Source organism: Argiope bruennichi, chromosome 6 (genome assembly GCF_947563725.1).
Source record: "Argiope bruennichi chromosome 6, qqArgBrue1.1, whole genome shotgun sequence".
Taxonomy (NCBI): Eukaryota; Metazoa; Arthropoda; class Arachnida; order Araneae; family Araneidae; genus Argiope; species Argiope bruennichi.
In genome coordinates this window covers 69,174,869-69,194,165 of record NC_079156.1, presented here as the reverse complement: position 1 = coordinate 69,194,165, position 19,297 = coordinate 69,174,869, and the positions used below count along the sequence as shown (strand labels likewise).

Below are 19,297 nucleotides of genomic sequence, written 5' to 3'. Positions count from 1 at the left end.
TACGTAATGAATTCAGTATGCCAAAATAACATCAGTAATTCAGTATGTTCATAATGAATCTAGTATAAGACTTACTGAATTTATATTGAACTAAATTCAGTAAAAATTCAGCTATCCAGTAAAAATTCATTTCACAGCTTTTATAGCAATGTTCATTCAATTTTCTTAGTAATAAACTGTTCATATAGCATTTTCAGATATAATAAATCTCCTTTTTTTCTTACATAAAAGATAATTTTATACTTCTGAAATTACTTGGAATTATTTACCTTCCTTGTTGTGTTGACAAATTAATAATTTTAAATTCAAAATCTCGTTCTATCGAAGTTTTGTTGAATATTTTGTATGGTGCATCCCTTGTAAATCTGATCCAGTGTATAGTTAATGAATTCACGGTTTCTCCATCAATATTTTTCTTTCTTTTTAAAACCGCTTTTTCCAGAGATTGAGTTGAAAATAAATTTCCATGTTTAATTTCATGTACTAAAAAATTTGTCATGTTTTCGACAATTTTGTATTACTTTATAGTAATCCTGGGGAATATGCAAGGAATTGGTTTCTGGATTGAATAGTTACTGGATAGTTCCACTCCAAAATCACAATCTTTCAGTAGAAATGAATGTCCTGACAATAAAAATTTGTGATCAATGATATTTATTTCATTGTCACTGAACTGAATAATCGGTGACGGAAGTAAACATTATTATAAGCACACAAAATTAAGACATACTTTTTATTATTTATAAAATACTGTACAACCACCGATTTTCAATATCAAAAATAGATAAATAGAAACACCTTAGATTTCAGACATGATATCAAACAGCCACATTTCCTTCACCATAGAGCAACCGGAGCTAAATTTTACCGCAATATATTCGATGAAATATAATTTCAATCCAAGATTGACTTGCCCCACTTTCAAAATAAACAGATTTTCAATACTGTTAAGAGTTAAAACTTCCATCGCCAAAATACTAGAATCTAAATATTTTTTTATTATAAATTATTTACACATAAAAAGATCATAACAAGTTTTATCTATAACTGCCAAAAATAACTTCAAAATGGACTTGCCCCACTTTCAAAATAAACGGCTCATATATATATAGATAGATATATAGAGAGAGAGAAACTAGCAAAAACCTAAGACACTTTTATATTAACTATCAAAATCCTGACAATTAGTGCTTCATCAAAATAATTACAGATGAAGCTCTACCAGGAGCATCCTTTTTTATACGAGTACCTCCTATCAATATATACTAAAGGAAAACTTTAAGCATGAAAATCCAAGTCACATTAATCATTAAATGTAGTATTCATATTAGAGAAATGCCATTTAATACTTAAGTTATGATCATGCATCGTTGGAGGCTCTTATTTAGCTGCATCTTATCAACTCTAAGTTTTTTTACCAAAATTTTTGAAACACCCTGTATAATATATGCATTATTTAAATTATCAAAGAAAGTAAGCAGAAGAAACCAAGAAAGCTTGGAATTTAAAGATTTAGCAGTTAAGATAAAGTATGTGCAAGAGTTCCAGAAAAAAACTTACTGAATTAGTATTTGAAAGACATAGGTAGTGAGACTGTTCATTTGGTTGAGTTTCAGTTTTAAATTTGCCTTTATAATATTGTATTTGCCTGTTATTGTGCGTAACTGTCTCGCAGTGACTTAATCCCTTCTGTAGAAATGAAAAAATAATTATTAAGTATTTGTTTAAACATATTTTATAAACAGTACAATATTAAAAGACTGGATTAAATTAGTTGCAAATTAGGAATAATTAAATGCAATAAACAATAGAAAAACAAGCGGGAATGGAAAAAATTAAACAGATTTATTAGAGGGCATTAGAGAAAGGAAAGTTAATAAATTATCCTTAATGACATTTTAGAAGGGAATTACATCAACAAAGCATTATTTAAAAGCACACAAACAAAGGATTTTGCAAGTTCTTTTCCCTACACCATCAAACAGATAGATTCCCAGAACAGATCTTTTAAGAGTTAGATTAAATCAAAAAACAGTATAAAAAATAAGTATTAGGAAAATCACTTCAAATTCAAATTTTAAGCTTTTATTTTCAAAAAAGTAATTCCAATACTTAATTTTCTAAATAATACTTGACTGTCTTAAATAATAAATGGAAACTTAAAAATACTTTTAATGGTTTGAAGCTTCACAAGATAGAGACAAGATGGTTTTTATTTATTAAAAAGACATTATAATAATTTTAAGTGCTATTACATCAGAGATATGAAAAAAATTGATATACTAAATATTCTTTTCTAGATGATAAATTTAATTAATGCATCACAAATAATGACATTTAAAAGTATCAAGTTTTTATTTTTCTAATTGCCATTTATAACGACCAAATAATTTTAACGAAATAGCACAAATTTTTAAATGACACATTTTGCTAAGCCAGCTAGTTATTTAATAACTTATGTATAAAATCATTAAATGGTCTTCAAAAGAATTTTATAAAACAAAATGTGCATGTCCTTGTTTAATGTAAATATAATGAAGACAATATAAAAATTTAGCCTTCTTTTATAAATTTCAAACCATGTTCAATGTTAAACTAATAGAAAATCCTAAATGATAGATTTCTTTTTAAATGAAAAATGAATAAATTTCACAAGTCTGGTAATTTAGATTAGTGAAAATAAAAAGAAATCTAGAACATAATCACCCCTCTGTTAAATCACATGTATATGTATGAATAATCTTAGTCATAACTATCATAACATCATACCAAAAAAGGAAGAAATTAGACGCTGTAATCTGAAAATTTACAAGACAGGACTTGGCGTGCAATATTCTTAGATGAAGTGACATACATGAAGAAATATGGTATACATTAATATCTAATTATTGGAAATTAACTTACATCATTGCTTCCTTTTGTTATTTTTGCATCTTTTGAAACATTCTTCACACTTGACATAACTAAAAATAAATTTAAGATTAATTAAACAAGAGAACAATTTTAATAAAAAATTACTAAATATATCTAAAGATCAACTGATTCCTAACAGTAATTTTTAACTAGTTAACTGCAGAGTATATTTTTTAAAGTCCCTCAAGTCTCCCTCTTCAAAGTCAAGCAAGTGATGATGCACATAATGAATATAACAGTAATGCAATGAATGCAATACAAATGGCTTGCATAGTAAATTTTGGGAAAAAATTATAAAGCGAGTAAGACTTCATTTTTATTAGATAAAACATTACATATCCACTGTGCCAAAATGATGACTTGGATTGATGTGCATGTACACTGAATGCACTTAACTGGTTAAGTGACTTGCATTGTAAAACTGAGAAGTATATCCAAAACAAATTTTCACAAACATACAAAATAGTGAAAATATCTGTATTTAAAGTAAGAAAGAATTATACAATTGATTTATCACAAGCAAAATTTTTCTTAATTTAAAACATTTCATTTTTAATTTCATTTTTTTTTTATTTAACACAAACTTAATAAAGGTCAAACCAAAAACTTATTTGAACAGAAAGAAATTGAAACGAAAACAGTGAAAATTAAAACTGATATGAAATAACATATGCAAAAATATTCCTATGTGAAAAAGAAATTTAAATTTTGTTTATATTAACAGTAGCAATTATGTTTTAGAACTTTACAAAAGAATTCATACAAGATTGCAAATAAATAAAAATTTTAAAAAGTAAATAGATTTATCAATAATTCTATATTATCTGTTAGAAAAAAATTTCATGAATTACTATTTATTTGAAGTTTTTGAAATTAAATCATATTATGAATGTAATATTCATATTTTTGAATTTAATTTAGATTCTAAAAATATTATAACAGAAATAACAAGAATGGAAGTGTCATTATCAAGCTCAATACAAGTTATTTTGCTTAAATAAATTATTCATGTAATTATAAAGCATAATTTATCATAAAAACAAAAAATTTAAAAGAACTTTTTTAATAAGTAACTTTTATAAACAAATACTCATCATGAATAAACAAACTTGTTAAATGCAAGATTTTAAGTAACCAACTATATAACCAAACTTATATGAAATGCTTATCTATGTTGGCATATGATATGAAACTTCACTCATGTACGAGACAATCTTATAAGCAAGTTAAGAATTTATATTTGCATGCCATCACATCAAGGAATACATAACATTCATGTAATATCAGTGGCAAATATTTTTTCCCTTAAATATAAAACTATGAACAAAGCTATATAAAGCTTATTTTAAGATTAATCTCTGAATTTTTTAAACACATCAAACAAGCTGATATTTTCTACTTTAGAAACTTTCTAGCCATATATCGATAAAATAACAAACTTATCAATCTATATGTAGCAGTGGAATCATACCTAAAGCAAGAGATCCAGACAACTGAAGGCAAAACTATTAGCAGGACATTGCAATTCCCAAAGATTTTTTTTTAAATTTCCGAGTAAAAATTTCACGACATAAAACTTCACAGTTGCTAACAATGATTTCAAGAACAGTCAAAACAAACTTATTTAAAATACTTTTATTAAATACAGAATAATAAGCATTTTATTGGTTATTTTAACTAAAATATTTAAAATCTTGAAATAAAATCGTACCATCAACATTCAGCTTGTATTTCCTTAATTGTATAGATTTCCATTGTTTTGTTCTTCCCATGTAGGTTATAGCTCCACTTTCATCCAGTTTTCTTAAATTTGATTTGCATCGTACTTTACACTTGTGCTCATACTTCTCATCTAGCAAGTACTTTTCATAATTACTTGATAATTCATCTAATCCCTATGTGAAAACACAACAAAGTTTGAGTAGATTTTTATATAAAAACTACAGTTCATTAAAATATCAACTATATATAGTAATATCATGTATATATAGTAATATAAATTAAAATTAAAATTTTATATGCACCAAGTTTTTATGGCATCAATACTTGTCAAATCTTCAGTTTAATTTCATTATAGATTCCTAAAAACTACTAAAATTTTTGCATTTTAATTTATATTACAAAAAAAAATAAAGGAAACCAGATATGTTGTTTCAATGTTAAGATATATTTTGATACTTTAATTTAAAATAATGTTTAGTACATGTAAGCAAAACAATCATTTACTTAATATCAAGAATAAAAAGATTTTATATTAGTGCTTACAAAATCTATAATATTTAAAACTAGCAATAAGATTTAAAGTAAAAAAATTAAGATAGAAAAAAATCTCTGGTTTTTAGAATTAAAAAATCAATCAATTTCCTTTTGGTTTTAACATTATCTATACCCATTAATTTAAAATTCATTCCTGTAACTATAGTTATTATAGAAAAAATTTGAAACATATCCCAAATTTCATCACCCTTTTTAATACTAAACTTAGTTCCTTTTCTTTTACCTTTTTCTCCTTTAATTCCTTTAAAAAACATATATACATATTTTAATGCTCACGTGTTAAAAGATTTAAATCTTATGATTTTTGTTTGAGATATTTTACACGTCTTTTTGGAAAATAATTATACAAATCATTCGCAATAAGAAAAATGGACAGCCACAAAAATATTAAAGAACAAAATTCAAAATAACTACAAAAATCTGAAAAATAAAAGTTGCAAGTTTATTCACCATTTGATGAATACATTTGACTTCTGATCAAACTTTTTATGCAGATATAAATTTCATAAATATCATCTCTGCCATTTGAGGATTATCTAAATTTTAATGCTTATCAATCATGATCAAGCATTTCATGCTGACCAAACTTTCAACACTTATTGTATTAACATTATATCGAACTTTTGGTACTTGCCAAACTTTTAATATTGATTGAATACTTAAAAATTTTTGAACTTTTGACTTGAATTGAAAATTTATGCCATTGAGAATAAATTAAATAATACCAATCAATTAGAATGGGTCGCATCACTCTGGAAGCACTTTGGGAAGAGACCTATATGTTGTTCTACAGAGAGACTATTATTCAGATTTAGCTGAGATTGTATACGAGTGGAATGTGTTCATGCTTTCATCTTCACTTATTAATTCCCATGCTTTTTTTTTTATAATACAGCCATAAAAGTTAAAAAATATGTAGTTTTTCAAACTTTCTTTCAGTTTTACTAGTCATTTGTTCACTGTATAAATTTTGAGGCTAATCAGTTGCAATTGAGCATTCAATTCTGATCGAACTTTTGATATATAGAATTTTCAATAGTTATTGAACTTTCAAAACATACAATTTTCAATACTTATTGAGCTTTTGAAACATCAAATTTTTAGTGGTAATCGAACATTCAAGCCATTGAAATTATGAATGGTAATATCTACCAACTGGATTTGAAGGAAATGCTTTGGAAGCACATTGGGTAATGGCTTTTTTTTTTTTCTTTTCCATTTATGTTCATGGATTGACAGACCTTCATTATTCAAATTTATGTATTTAATAAGAGTTGAATAAGGAATAAGTGTTGAGATGTTTATATTTATCTTTCAAGAAAATTAGTAATTAGTTATATAAAACAAAAGATCAAAAATGCTTAGACATCTCAATATTTAATGACAGAATAACAGAAATGCAAACTATAGCACTTTCCCATTTAGCTTTATAGCATTTGTTAAATATCAATTTTCTATAAAATTAGTAAAAAAATTCTAAGTTTCATCATGTAAAATTACTGCATAAAAAAATATTTGGATTTATCACATTAGAAAAAATACTCCAATTTATTGCATATAATGCAAATATTGTTTTTAAAGTTCTTACTTTAAACAATCCCAAATAATCAGCAGTTTTCGAAATAGGATTATGCATGTGCACAAATTTTACTATAAACTCATTCTTTTCTCTGTCAGCCCAGTATAGCATATGCGAATACAGTTCCATTTCTAGACATGATACAATGAACTTCAATACATTTGATCTAGAAATCTGAAAAAAATATACAAGTCTTAGATGCTTAAAATCTATTTAGATGTGTTGCAGTAAAAAAAATCATTTAGTTTAGCTGTTTTGCATTTCATGTTAGTTTATCTCTTGCATCCTATACTCTTGTTTTATTTTATTATAATATTAATATTATAATTATTAATTATCTTTATTGGAATATTTGAAGTACATTCCTTTAATTTCTTAGAAAAGCATATTGTAGATAATTAAAAAGCTTTCTTACTTAAGCAAAATATATCTAAGCAATTCCAAAATATATTCGCACCTAATAGAAAATTATTAACAGCTAAAAAATTGCATGACAACTTTATTTCTAAGAAAATTAGAAGCAATTAATAAAAAATAAAATTATCTTTAATATTTATAATAGATAAAACCACAAAAACCATTTAAAATTAGCTCAAGCTATTAGGTAGCCTTACATAAAAGTCTAAATTAAAATGCAAAATTAGAAAAAAATTAAAATAAGACTTCTAGGAAAATAATTCCTGGTCATCCAATTAAATATTAAGTAATAATAATAATAATAAACTAGGAAAATAATTCCTGGTCATCCAATTAAATATTAAATAATAATAATAATAATAAACTAACACTCATCAAACCAATTTAAAATGCATGGATATCTTAACTTAAATAAATTAGAATTACTGATATTATCATTTTAAAAACTTATCCATTCAGGTTTATTTGGTTCGAATACATCAATTAATTGGATCAAATACAAGAGACAGATTATGCAAGAAAATTTTAAAAGTTACAAAAATATTTTTACATTCCTTTAATATGCAAAAATTAATAAATGAGTGATATTATAAAATTAAAAAGCATATTTTCAGTTATCTGTAGAGAGCAAGAACAAAAATATTGCAAGAGCCATTAATTAATTGATTTACTGCAAGATTTAAACATAATAATTCTTAAAATACAATAATTTTTGGAATACCTGCCACATTAATAAAGTCTAATCAATTTCAATGTTTTGCCTACTTTAATGAATATTGACAGAAGAATTTAAATAATGCAATGAATATGCTTTAATAAAAAAGGTATCGTACAATTATGAAATAAAATTTATATGGATATTTTAATGATTGATTAATAAATACACCAAGATCGAATTCACTTTAATAATTTTAAAAAAATGAAAAAAATAATTACAGAACTTACCGTACTTTTCCTCCGAGTAACCTGAAAAAAGAAAAATGAAATAGTTTATTAGCACAGCGATTAAATATCATGTTTTAATGCTTTTCTACCCAAGTGTCATTTAGTTTAAAAACTTAAATTATCTACTTAACAATAAAAAAAAAATATTTTTTCTATTTCTATCTCAATTACAAGGAAATGATATGAAAATCACTCATAGTGACATTGAATTTTTTTTAACTGTGTATTTGTCATTTTTTTTAAGTTAAATAATAATATTATGTAACAGAAAAAGCTCTGCTAACAAAAATTAAAAACATGCAGAATGAATTTCAGTGATAACTAATATTTACAAATTATGTAATTTATTCTTTTTAGTATAATATTTTCTATATTCTAATAATACAGATATTCCTAAACATGTTATTTTCTATACTATTGCTATTTATATCTGGAATAATCAATACAGTGCTTTAACTGTGCACAACTTATTTTCATTTAAAAAAAAACTAATTCATAATTAAAAGGTACATAAAAAAAACTTTCAAAGATAGGATTTTACTATTAAAATTATTCTTATTTTTGATTTTTATTATTTTTATTTTTAATTCTAAAAAACTCAATTTAAAAATGAAAAAGCAACTAGATTTCTATAAAGTAACCCACATTACAAAACTTTTTTTTTAAGAAATTCAAATATCTTTATCATTTAACAGCTATGTTTAATACTTTTCTAATACATCATGTTTTTAAACTTTAACCTAAAACTCAGTCATTTATGGATATTATAATTAAATATAAAAGTCAAGAAGAATAAATAAGCATATTGAAAATTCCATGATCTCTATCCAATTTTTATATCAATGACGATATAACAAATATAATGATCAAAAAATCATTTACCAAAAAGATCAAAGTGTGTTAATTTTTTTTCTTTTTTAATTTTGTTAAGACAAATTTTGCAGCATTTAAGAAGTTGTTTCCGTAATTTTTAAAGAGTGGAATCTTCCAACCTCAATCTTAAATAAAAATTTTAAAGTTTTGAAATATTTTATCTTAAGAGATGTTTATATGATGTGGTTTGAATTTTAAAATTACAACTACAAGGAAAGTTCTTAAGATTAAGTATTTTTCTTATGGATTTTGTGGTGAATAGCATATAAGCCAGTTAACAGCTCTGCTATTCCCTAAAATTTCTTTTTCTTCCATTTAATTTAAAACTTATTCAAGTTTTATAATAAACAATTTTTAGAAGCATCTAAAGCAGTGCCTAGAAATTTAATAATTCTCAGTTTTATAGTAAAGTTCTATTTTTATATGAATACTTTAAACTAATTTTATATCTGATACAAAATATAGTACATGACAATTTTGATTAATAATATCTTAGGAATGCAACAAAAAATTTTTTTAACTGCAATCAATCTTCAACTAAGCAAAAATTCCAACGGAATTACTTATTGCAGTTTTATAAATATACAATTAATGTGTAAAATTATTTCATTAATAAAAAATATGCATACTTACTTTCCTTGGTCTTTGTTTCTTCAATACCTGTTATAAAAAAAATATAAATGCATAAATATAATAAAATAAAAAAATAAATATGCATACCAATTAGGATTTTACATTTCACTTTTTATAAAATTAAAAAAAAATGCCCTTATATGTAATAATTTTCTGTATATTCACTAAGATTTATGAAAAAATCATGAACAAAAGCTAATTCAATTAATTTTTTTTTTTTAAATTCCCAGTTTATTTTGTATGTTTCAATGTAAATCTTTAAAAAAAAATGATAATGAATATTAGAAAATTTCAATATTCCCAAAAGAATAAAACAGTACTGCATCTAAAAGTCATGGGGAAAATAAAATTCTACCTACATAAGAATATGGACAGGATAAACTTATAGAAAAAGATCACAATTCAACATAAAAATTAATTTAATATATCAATCAATTTATAAATAAATGCCATTTTGGATATTCTAAATAACAATTCATTATGATTTTGTTAAATTATGCTTATAATAACAATTGTCTCTACAATTAACACTTCAAATATACAGTTCTTAAAAATATACACTTCTAGATATTTAATAAATTCTTTAGAAATAATATCTAGAAATCCAGATGGAAAATGTAATCAAATTAATAGCCACTTGAAAAAGGAAGTATAAAAAAACATTAAAAATCTATAAGGTTTTTTTTTTTTTTTTTTTTGTAAACATGTTAGAGCATTAGACACAAATTCCAAATGTCAAAATGGATAAAATTCATCCTGAAACTAAGACATAACAGGTAATAATCTGCACAAGAAGAATAATCTCATGCATAGATATGATTGTAAAGATTCATTTCAGTGCCTTAAGGATGTCGAAAAATACTGTCATTAATCTTAACTTTACTTACACCTTAAACTTTACTTTTACCTTTGCTTTTATTCCTAAAAATCAATGAGTTTTTGAGATTATATAGCTTTTACAATTATCATTATCTAATAAGAATATGAATGTGAAGCAAAATTCAGAAAAACAAGAATTGACATATCAGATTAAAATTAAATCTAACTTGTGTCTAAATAGGGGGGAAAAATTCATAAACAATAATTAACTGCTTTGAAAATAAAAATATACTTTAATTGTTTTCTTTCTTTAAAATTCGGATACAAGGATAGCTGATTTTTATCCCAACATCAGATATTCAAAAATAAACTACAGTATTTTTCTCGTGATATTCTATTAACTGAAAGCCATAATCTTGATAGTTCAAGACTAAAATTTTGAATAGAATTCTAAATCACAATTATAACAAAATATAACTTAAAACCAAACAAAAACAATGAAATTTTAAAATATATTGAAACAAATATTTCAAGGAAACATTAAGAAAAAAAAACAGTATTTCCTCTATCAATTATAAAAAGAAAAACATCATATATATAGAAAACCTAAGCAAACATATAATATTTTATAGAATATTAATCTTGAATCTTCAGCGGTGAGAAATTTTGTTTTATCCTCTAAGAAAATGATGAAATATTCAGATTACTTGAAAAATAAAACTAAGCTAAACACCTTTAACAAATATTACATTTTAATTATAATCATATAATTTCATATTTTTAATAATTCTGCAAACAAAAAAAAATCCTTACTTCGGGACCATCCATTTTAGAAAACGAGCATACAATTCTACGAAAGTACACTACACAACACACCGCCGTCAAAAAACAACAAACTGTCCCGGTCAAAATCTGGACTTGTTGCGTAATCTCTAAATCCAACCAATCACAACCAATACAGCATCAGAAAAAGTTTCAGTTCCACAAAATCTCAACACACAAGTGTTATTGCCATCCAACAGGATAATCAACAAAAAAAATTAATATCGCTCACTTTTTTTTAGTTTAAAACAGTAAAATTTACAGAGATATTCAGAATAACATTAAATGTTTAAAACGAAGTCCAAATTGTAATTCACTCAATTCATTCATTTTTTTTTTTTACTACATTTACTTTCAAAAATCTAATACGGTAACAAATAAGGTTAAAAAAAAAAGAGTGAATTTTAAATCACTTCTAATTATTTAATGAATTATCATTTTGTCATTAAATATAATCTTTTCTCTCCGTAACAAATGCCTTCTTTTCGTCTAATTATTGGCGCTCTAGAACAGATCAACGCATCATCAACAAGTCCAACGATAGTAACTTCGCTTGCATTCCTGTGTAGGTCACAGATATTGTATATTCAAGGCATTGCGCAGGAAATTATGCAATATAAAACAATATTGCGCTAAAAATTGTTTGATAAAAAATATGTAAATGTTCCAAACGACTCGTTTGCCCACGTTTAATTTCCGTTTGTTATATTATCATCTGGCTTCGAAATACTAGAAAGATTTCGGGACAGATTTCGTGATTTTGAACCCCAATCAGATGACTCCTGAGTCAGCACTCTTTTCTAAACTTCTACATTACAACAACAGGATTCAATTCCAAAACATAAACTTTTGTGGTAATTCCAAAATTTTCTGGCTCATTGGAACCAAGATTTTAATACTCATTACATTATATGGAAGAAATGATTCTTCCTACACTGATGCACCGAATTTTTTCGTCACTAAAGCATTTGATTTCTAAAAGCTCCACCATTTGCTTTCGCAAATAGCATACGATATTGCATAATTTTGTAACATTTGGGAAAACAATATTGTTTAATATTATTGTTTTATAACACTAAAACAGTATAAAATGTAAAGATTGTTATATTGATCCATATTAGGTACTGATAATATATAATATAGCTTTGCTTCTATTTACCAAATTAGTTCTCAGTGATAAAAATATCCTTAAAACTAAACTAATATTTTGTGCCAGAATGTTGTATCAATGTTTTTAAAAATTCCACAGCATTTTTAATACTGTTGCGTATTGTACAATATCGTATTTGTTCATATCGCATTCGGTATTCACAATAATATTCAATATTTCCCAAATGTTATACAATATTGTTGTGCTACAGGGGCTAATTTTTAGATCAACCTTAGTAAAAAACTCTGATAATATTAAGCCCAAATTAAAATACTTGCATCTATGGTTAAATTTTCTATTGAATTATTCTGCGAAAAGAGCAGCTCGAATATAAACATAGAATAATCACTATTTTGATTACTTTTGAAGAGAACATCTACGAATCAGGATTACGTTATTTTGTCACACAAGCAAATTTGCCTAGTTCCATATGAGTTTTACGGATTAAACGAATCTGATGTTCTAGCATTTTGGTGATTATAGAGATTTTATTTGTAGTATTTTGTAGATACTAAATGCTGATGCAACAACATTCATTTTCATTACTATGCAGAACGTCATCTATTCTATAACAGACAAATTTAAAGCCAACATTGTCATGCGTCAAATTAAAGTGAACATTATCACCTATCAGAGTATGCAAGCAATTTGTAAAATTATAGCACACTTTAAAATGATCATGAAATGAACTAATTATGATCATGAAATGAACTAATACCATGCCATCATGAAATGAACTAATTATTCATTAGTTCATTTCATGATGGAATGGTGTTTTCTAAACAAGAATTTGATGCCAAATTTAATCGTCAACTCAAAAACAAGAAAAAAAAATGTGTCGCAAAAACAATAAAAAAACATTCCATTAAATATTACATTGTGAAAATTATAAGTGACGCAATGACATATACTGTTCATTCTCGGATTCAGAACTTCATGCACTTTTCCGCATACTTATTTCATCAAAAATGCGGAGAGGGAAGATATCACGAGGAGATGTTTACATATATTAACAGTATGAATCAGATCTTTCACTTGAAAAATCTGAGTGAAGTTCAATAGATGTGTAAGATTTAAATGTTTTCTTTAGACATTGTTGATGGTATATAACTTGTATGACACTTTAAAATTTGATTGTTACCTCAGGCATAACAAAATATTTACAGTGAAAATTTCTGGCAGAAGTTCCCTTCTTTTTCCCATAAATATATTCAGGAGCGTTGAAAGATTTGTTTAAATTGTAGACTGGTGTGAAAAATTTAAGCAACAATGTAAATTTGAAGTAGGTAGCCATGAAATTGCAGAAAAGGAGTTATTACGGTCACTACAATAAACACACAATTCAGTAGAAAGGTGATGCGTATGCAAATGTCAGGAACATTACGTCATAGGCGACGTGAGTGTACGCAAAACGCGTACAGTTGGGATGCTCAGCTCAAGATTACAAGGAAAAGAATGACGGAGGCGCAATTAAAGACATTCGCTGCAAGTGCGAGTTTTTTTGGTGAAATATGGCTAGAAGAAATCATCTCGATGACTTCACGCGTAGAAGAATTATCGGAAAGCTGAAGGAGGGGCGCAGTTTGACCAGTATAGCTGAAGAGTTCGGAATCAACAAAAGTGTTGTATCGCGCTCTTGGAAAGCCTTCCAAAAAATAAGTATAGTTGTTAGAGAGGTTAGTGGTGACCGCCCTAGGTAAACAACTGCTGTAGATGACCGATATAACGCCCTGCAGACGAAAAGAGACCGATGTCAGTCAGCAAACGCTACTACTCAGCAACACGGCTACAAGTGTCGCGGTTTACTGTGGCCAGACGCCTTCACAAAGGTGGCCTATTCGCCCAACGTCCTGAACGCTGCATCTCTTTGAAAGTTGGCCATCGATGAATCGTTCAGAATGGTGCAAGGAGCACAAAAACTAGACATCTCATCAATGGAGTCGTGTCTTCTCTACGGATGACGGCTGTTTCAGTGCCACAAGGTATTCTCAATGCCACTTGATTTAGAAAAATATCGGAACACGGGTTCAACCCAGTAACATCATAGAAAGAGACGGCTAGAGTGGTTCTGGAGTTGTCATCGGGGAGGCATTATGCTGAACGGGCGGACTGAGCTCCACGTTTTCGACAGAGACTCTGTAACTGGAGACCGCTATTGTGAGGAGGTGATCCTTCCCCATTTGCGTCTGTTCCGAGGTGATTGCTATTAGGACCAGACTTCGTTTTTATCCTCTTCAGACCTGACTTTTTTAAAACTGCTTAAAAATTAGATATCTAGATCTTTCACCTTTAGATGAATTGATTATTGAGATGATTAGATATCATCTCAATAGTTTGTGGAAAAAAATATTTGCTGATCAAACAATTGTAAGTCCCATAATTTTAAGGTACACATATGTGTACCTCTGGTCTTAAGCAAGTTAAAGGATCCTGAACAAAAAAAAATGATTTAATTTCCATGGTTATTAAATAGCTATACTTTTCCTATTCTAAGGCCAAAATTTATTATATTAATAATCTATTAAACCTTATTTTGAATGAAATTTCATTTTTTTTAAATATTAAATAAGTAGATACTGCATTTTGAGCACTTGACTGTTCTAGATTTACATCCTGGATACTTGCATTTTGATTCATATCGTCCATGTAATGTTGTAGATGGCTTAACGCACGGTCAAAGTGCACGATCACACCTGATTGCTGATATTCAGCAGCTACTGGAAAGTAAAGATATCACATCGAATGGATTGGCCAGTATTCTCCCCTGATTTAAATCCCATAGAACATGTGTGGGATGATTTAAGGAGACGCCTTGCGGAACGATTACATCTGAAACCACTGATGATTGAGAAATGGGTACTCTCACCCATTCCTCAAGAGTATGGACAGACGATGCGAAGCAATCATTGTTATAAGGGGAGGGCATATTCCATACTAAGGAACATTTCCTTGTTGCTCTTCCTCTTGGACAGACAACGGTACTATAAGTTCAATAAAGCTTTTTTTTTAATTCCATACTATATGCATTGTATTCATTTATGCGTTATTATGCTTCCGCATCGTTTAAGTACAAAATGCTGTCTCTCATTTCTAAATTTCATGTCTCTCAGATGATTTCTCGTGGAATTATGGCAATAAAAGCATTTGTTGCATAAGTTTTGCACACTAGTGTATTTAAACTTGAATCGCTATTATGCTGAAAGCCCCAAAATGGATTTTAGAGTATGAGCGAAAAAAATAAAATTCAATATATTTTTATTACTTAAATTTTTTTTTTTTTATTTTAATGCTAAAATTAATGTTACTGATAGAGAGAAAACAAATTAACTGATATTTCATTTTTTTTCTTTTTGCTTTATTATTACTCTATTTCTGTTTAAATATATACTATTACCATTATCATTACTTATCATAAATAATAGTATTCCCCTTTATTTTATGAGAATATAAAAATAGCGCATTTCATTTATTAATTAATGAAAATACCAGCAACTTAGTGTTTCATATAAATATTAAAAAAGATCTCATTATATAAATACACATATGCAAACTATATGCTTGTGTCAGACAAGGAATGCAAATCGAAGAACATCATTCTAAATGTTCATTTATTCTACATTCATTTCCACAATTTTTGCACTTTTTTTTTTGTCACATATTATACTGCATCTGATATGAACAAAAATTTGAAAGTATAATTATAGGAATAAATATATAATGATGAGATTAAATATTCTATAGGATGTCATCGAGAAGTATCCAATTTAATAAGCGAAAAATTACATTAGTGCTTTTTTAGTTAAACAAAATTAATTAAACTAGCATAAAAAATTTAACATTTATCAAACAAATAAAGTAAATGGAATTATAAAATGAATAAAAAAAAAGAGTTATAAATCGTAATAATGCATTTAAATCTAATTAATAAAAATAGCATAATTATGCTAGAAATTTTAACAATATTTACATGTTTGATTTTTCCATTCGTTCTTAAAAGAGCAAGAAATTTGTAAATTTGATTAGGGAAATGGGTGTTGCCATTATAAATTTTGTTCTTATTTCAATATGTAATATATAGACAGCTCCTTATGAAAACTTTAATTTAAAAAGTTTAAGAGTATGTTAATACCGTTCGAATGATACTTTATGATTGTATGGTGAACGATGCTGGAGTAAAGTTGAGTGATTCTTCTTTTATTTTCCTTCACTGTACATTCCATAAAATACATTTTACAAAATGGTGAATAATTTGTGAACATGTTAGATAAAAATAATTAAACATTTTAGGTCACAAATAAGTCTTACAAATTTTAATAAACATAAGAAGTACATTTTTAATAACATTTTGTAATTCCATTAATTAAATAAACAAAACGATCGATTCAACGAAGCTGTAAACGTCTGTGGTCCAATGAAGCAATCTGAAATGATAGTTCCCACGATTATTTGTTACATTTGACAGTTGCCATTTGGTAACAAGTAATAAGAGCGATTTCTGTGCATGGACGTTAACGTTTTATATATAGAGATAGTTTCTGATGATCATGGGGAGAACATTAGTGAACTATTGAAGAGAGCAATACTTCTAAAAAAATTTGTTTTGTATTTCTAAAATAATTTTTTGTCTTTAGAATTTAAAAAAAAATAGCCAGTTTTCCAAAAAATATTTAAACTCCAACTTAAATTTTGAATTTGACTCTAATTTCGTTACCTTTATGGGGAATTTGAGATGCACGAGTATAGAACCTGGGACCTTGTGGTTCGCAGTCCAGTAACATAACCAGGATACAAAAGCATATGTTGTTAACTGGCTTGCATGCTATTCACCATAGACTCTCCGTCCACTGAGTCGGAGGTGAGGCGAACGATATGACTGTTGAGTGATGATGTATTTAGCTGTTGTCTAATGGGCCTGTACCCAGTTGAGTAGCACCAAGCGTTATGGCGAGCGTATGTGGGTGAGTGGTTGCTGATGCTGTAGCGCCAAATGAGTCTGGCGACTTTGGTTGCTGCGTCAAGTGTGTCTGACGATTTTGGTTGTGGGTAGATGGCGCCACAACAGCTTTACGAAGATTGAGGGTTCATCGTCCGAGGTCACCAATTTGGTGAATTGAGATGAGCGAGGATAGAACCTGGGACCTTGTGGTTCGCAGTCCAGTAACATAACCAGAATACAAAAGCATATGCTCGTGTAGCATAGTTGTTAACTGGTTTATATGCTATTCACCACACCTTGCTTTCAATTAATTATGTATAAATTTGGTTTTATTACTCCAAAAGCGATAGTAAATCGATTTTGCTCATTTATTTAAAAAAACTATTTATTTAGAACTTCACACATCCTCATAAAATTGACCTGCATAAGTACAGCGAAATATTATACTTACAAGTCTTGTTGATTCATCTTGTAGTCTTTGGCTACCTCGTTTTGGCTTAGGAGTCCATCTTTTCCGAGAATCTCCTAGATGTATGAGAATAAAATAAACATAACGAACTAAAAGCATATTTACTAAGTAATAGTTACAAAACGCATTTAGCAGCTTAATACCTATCATTACTTTATCGTATACATAGTACAGAGAATACAGGGTAACCGTCAAAAAATTTCAACTCGAGACTTTGACGAATTTCCGCCTTTTAGATATCCCTGCATTCAAAAAACACATTTTTCGAAAATATCCGTTTGCCTGAGACAAAGATAAAAACGCTTTGAGCTAAGAGGTTGGAAATTGGTATATGGTCTTTACATCAAATGTGTAGATTTCTTTCCAATATTGAGTCAAATCTGTTAAGAGGAAATCCGTCTATTCAGCTGTTCAAATATAAGTTAATATGATAATTACAAAGCGAAGAAAGTTAGATGGTTAAAATTCAGTATTCAGAATTAACATTGACAAAGGTTTGACCATCTGTCGATCTATGTTTTTAAAAACATGTAAACGTGATTACTCAAAAATGCAGTGACTTGAATATATGAAATCTGATATAGGATTTTATTACTATTCGTTTTGTGTCAAATTTTTGTTTCATTCAGTTGGAAAAATTGCGTCTAAAACACAAATTCGATTCTTGGATATGTGGGTATCAATGTATCATTACCCACTATGCAATCTGGCCGGCAAGAACTAAATATTTCTTTCCTAACTCGAGAGTGAGATACTTCAACTTCTTCTGTTAATTTTTTTATTTCTTGTTTTTGTTGTATGAATAAATATACTCTTGTTCCTTGTTAAAAATGCCGTTGCGTCGTTTCTTGAAGCTCTGAACATTTTAAGTGGAGGAATCATTCCATACCCCCACAAGTGGTGACCCGGACGTGATTGCATAGTGGGTAATGATACATTGATACCCACAGATACTACCAACCACATGTCAGGGATTATTCACCAAATAATTGGCCAAGAATGACATGATAGATTCAGTAAAGATGTTAACTTCACGATGAAAGTTAATATTTCCTAACTATTGTACGTTCAGTGCCATGTGATCCGATTTTAAATTAATACCTAATTGATCATTTAGTTTTGAAAATACTAAAATAATGCACTGTTATAGCAAATATACAAAAAGATATTTCAAAAATCTAGTGCATTAAGAAGTGAGTAAAGCCCTTTAAAAAATTATGTCTTTACAAGTATAAAAATGAAGAATATAAATACATAAAAAGAAAAGCTTTACTTACTTTGGGAAGAATCGTTATTGAAGTTTGACATCTGAAAGACAAAAGGATTCTTTGGTTAAAAAAGCTGATATTTGTTTTAAAGTCAATTTAAATTGTTTCCAAAATGTATCACCTCTAATAATACGAGAGAATGTGTGCGATTACCGAGAACTGAGAAATATTAGCTCCATTGTCATATCGTTGTCAG

General features: G+C 27.5%; 1 protein-coding gene across 2 annotated transcripts in view; it reads right to left on the bottom strand.

The window, feature by feature from the left end:
* Positions 1–19,297, bottom strand: part of LOC129972697 (uncharacterized) — a 68,271-nt gene that overhangs the window by 13,547 nt on the left and 35,427 nt on the right. The window contains exons 3-10 of one of the 2 annotated variants that reach the window (XM_056086922.1): positions 19,111–19,141; positions 17,816–17,889; positions 9,638–9,664; positions 8,132–8,152; positions 6,779–6,943; positions 4,625–4,808; positions 2,905–2,963; positions 1,561–1,689 (exon numbers count right to left, since the gene is read on the bottom strand). In XM_056086922.1, the coding sequence (XP_055942897.1) occupies positions 1,561–1,689; positions 2,905–2,963; positions 4,625–4,808; positions 6,779–6,943; positions 8,132–8,152; positions 9,638–9,664; positions 17,816–17,889; positions 19,111–19,141 (690 nt within the window). Of the gene's footprint in view, positions 1–1,560; positions 1,690–2,904; positions 2,964–4,624; positions 4,809–6,778; positions 6,944–8,131; positions 8,153–9,637; positions 9,665–11,269; positions 11,410–17,815; positions 17,890–19,110; positions 19,142–19,297 lie in introns of those variants that run through there. The other variant, XM_056086923.1, reaches the window with a different exon arrangement.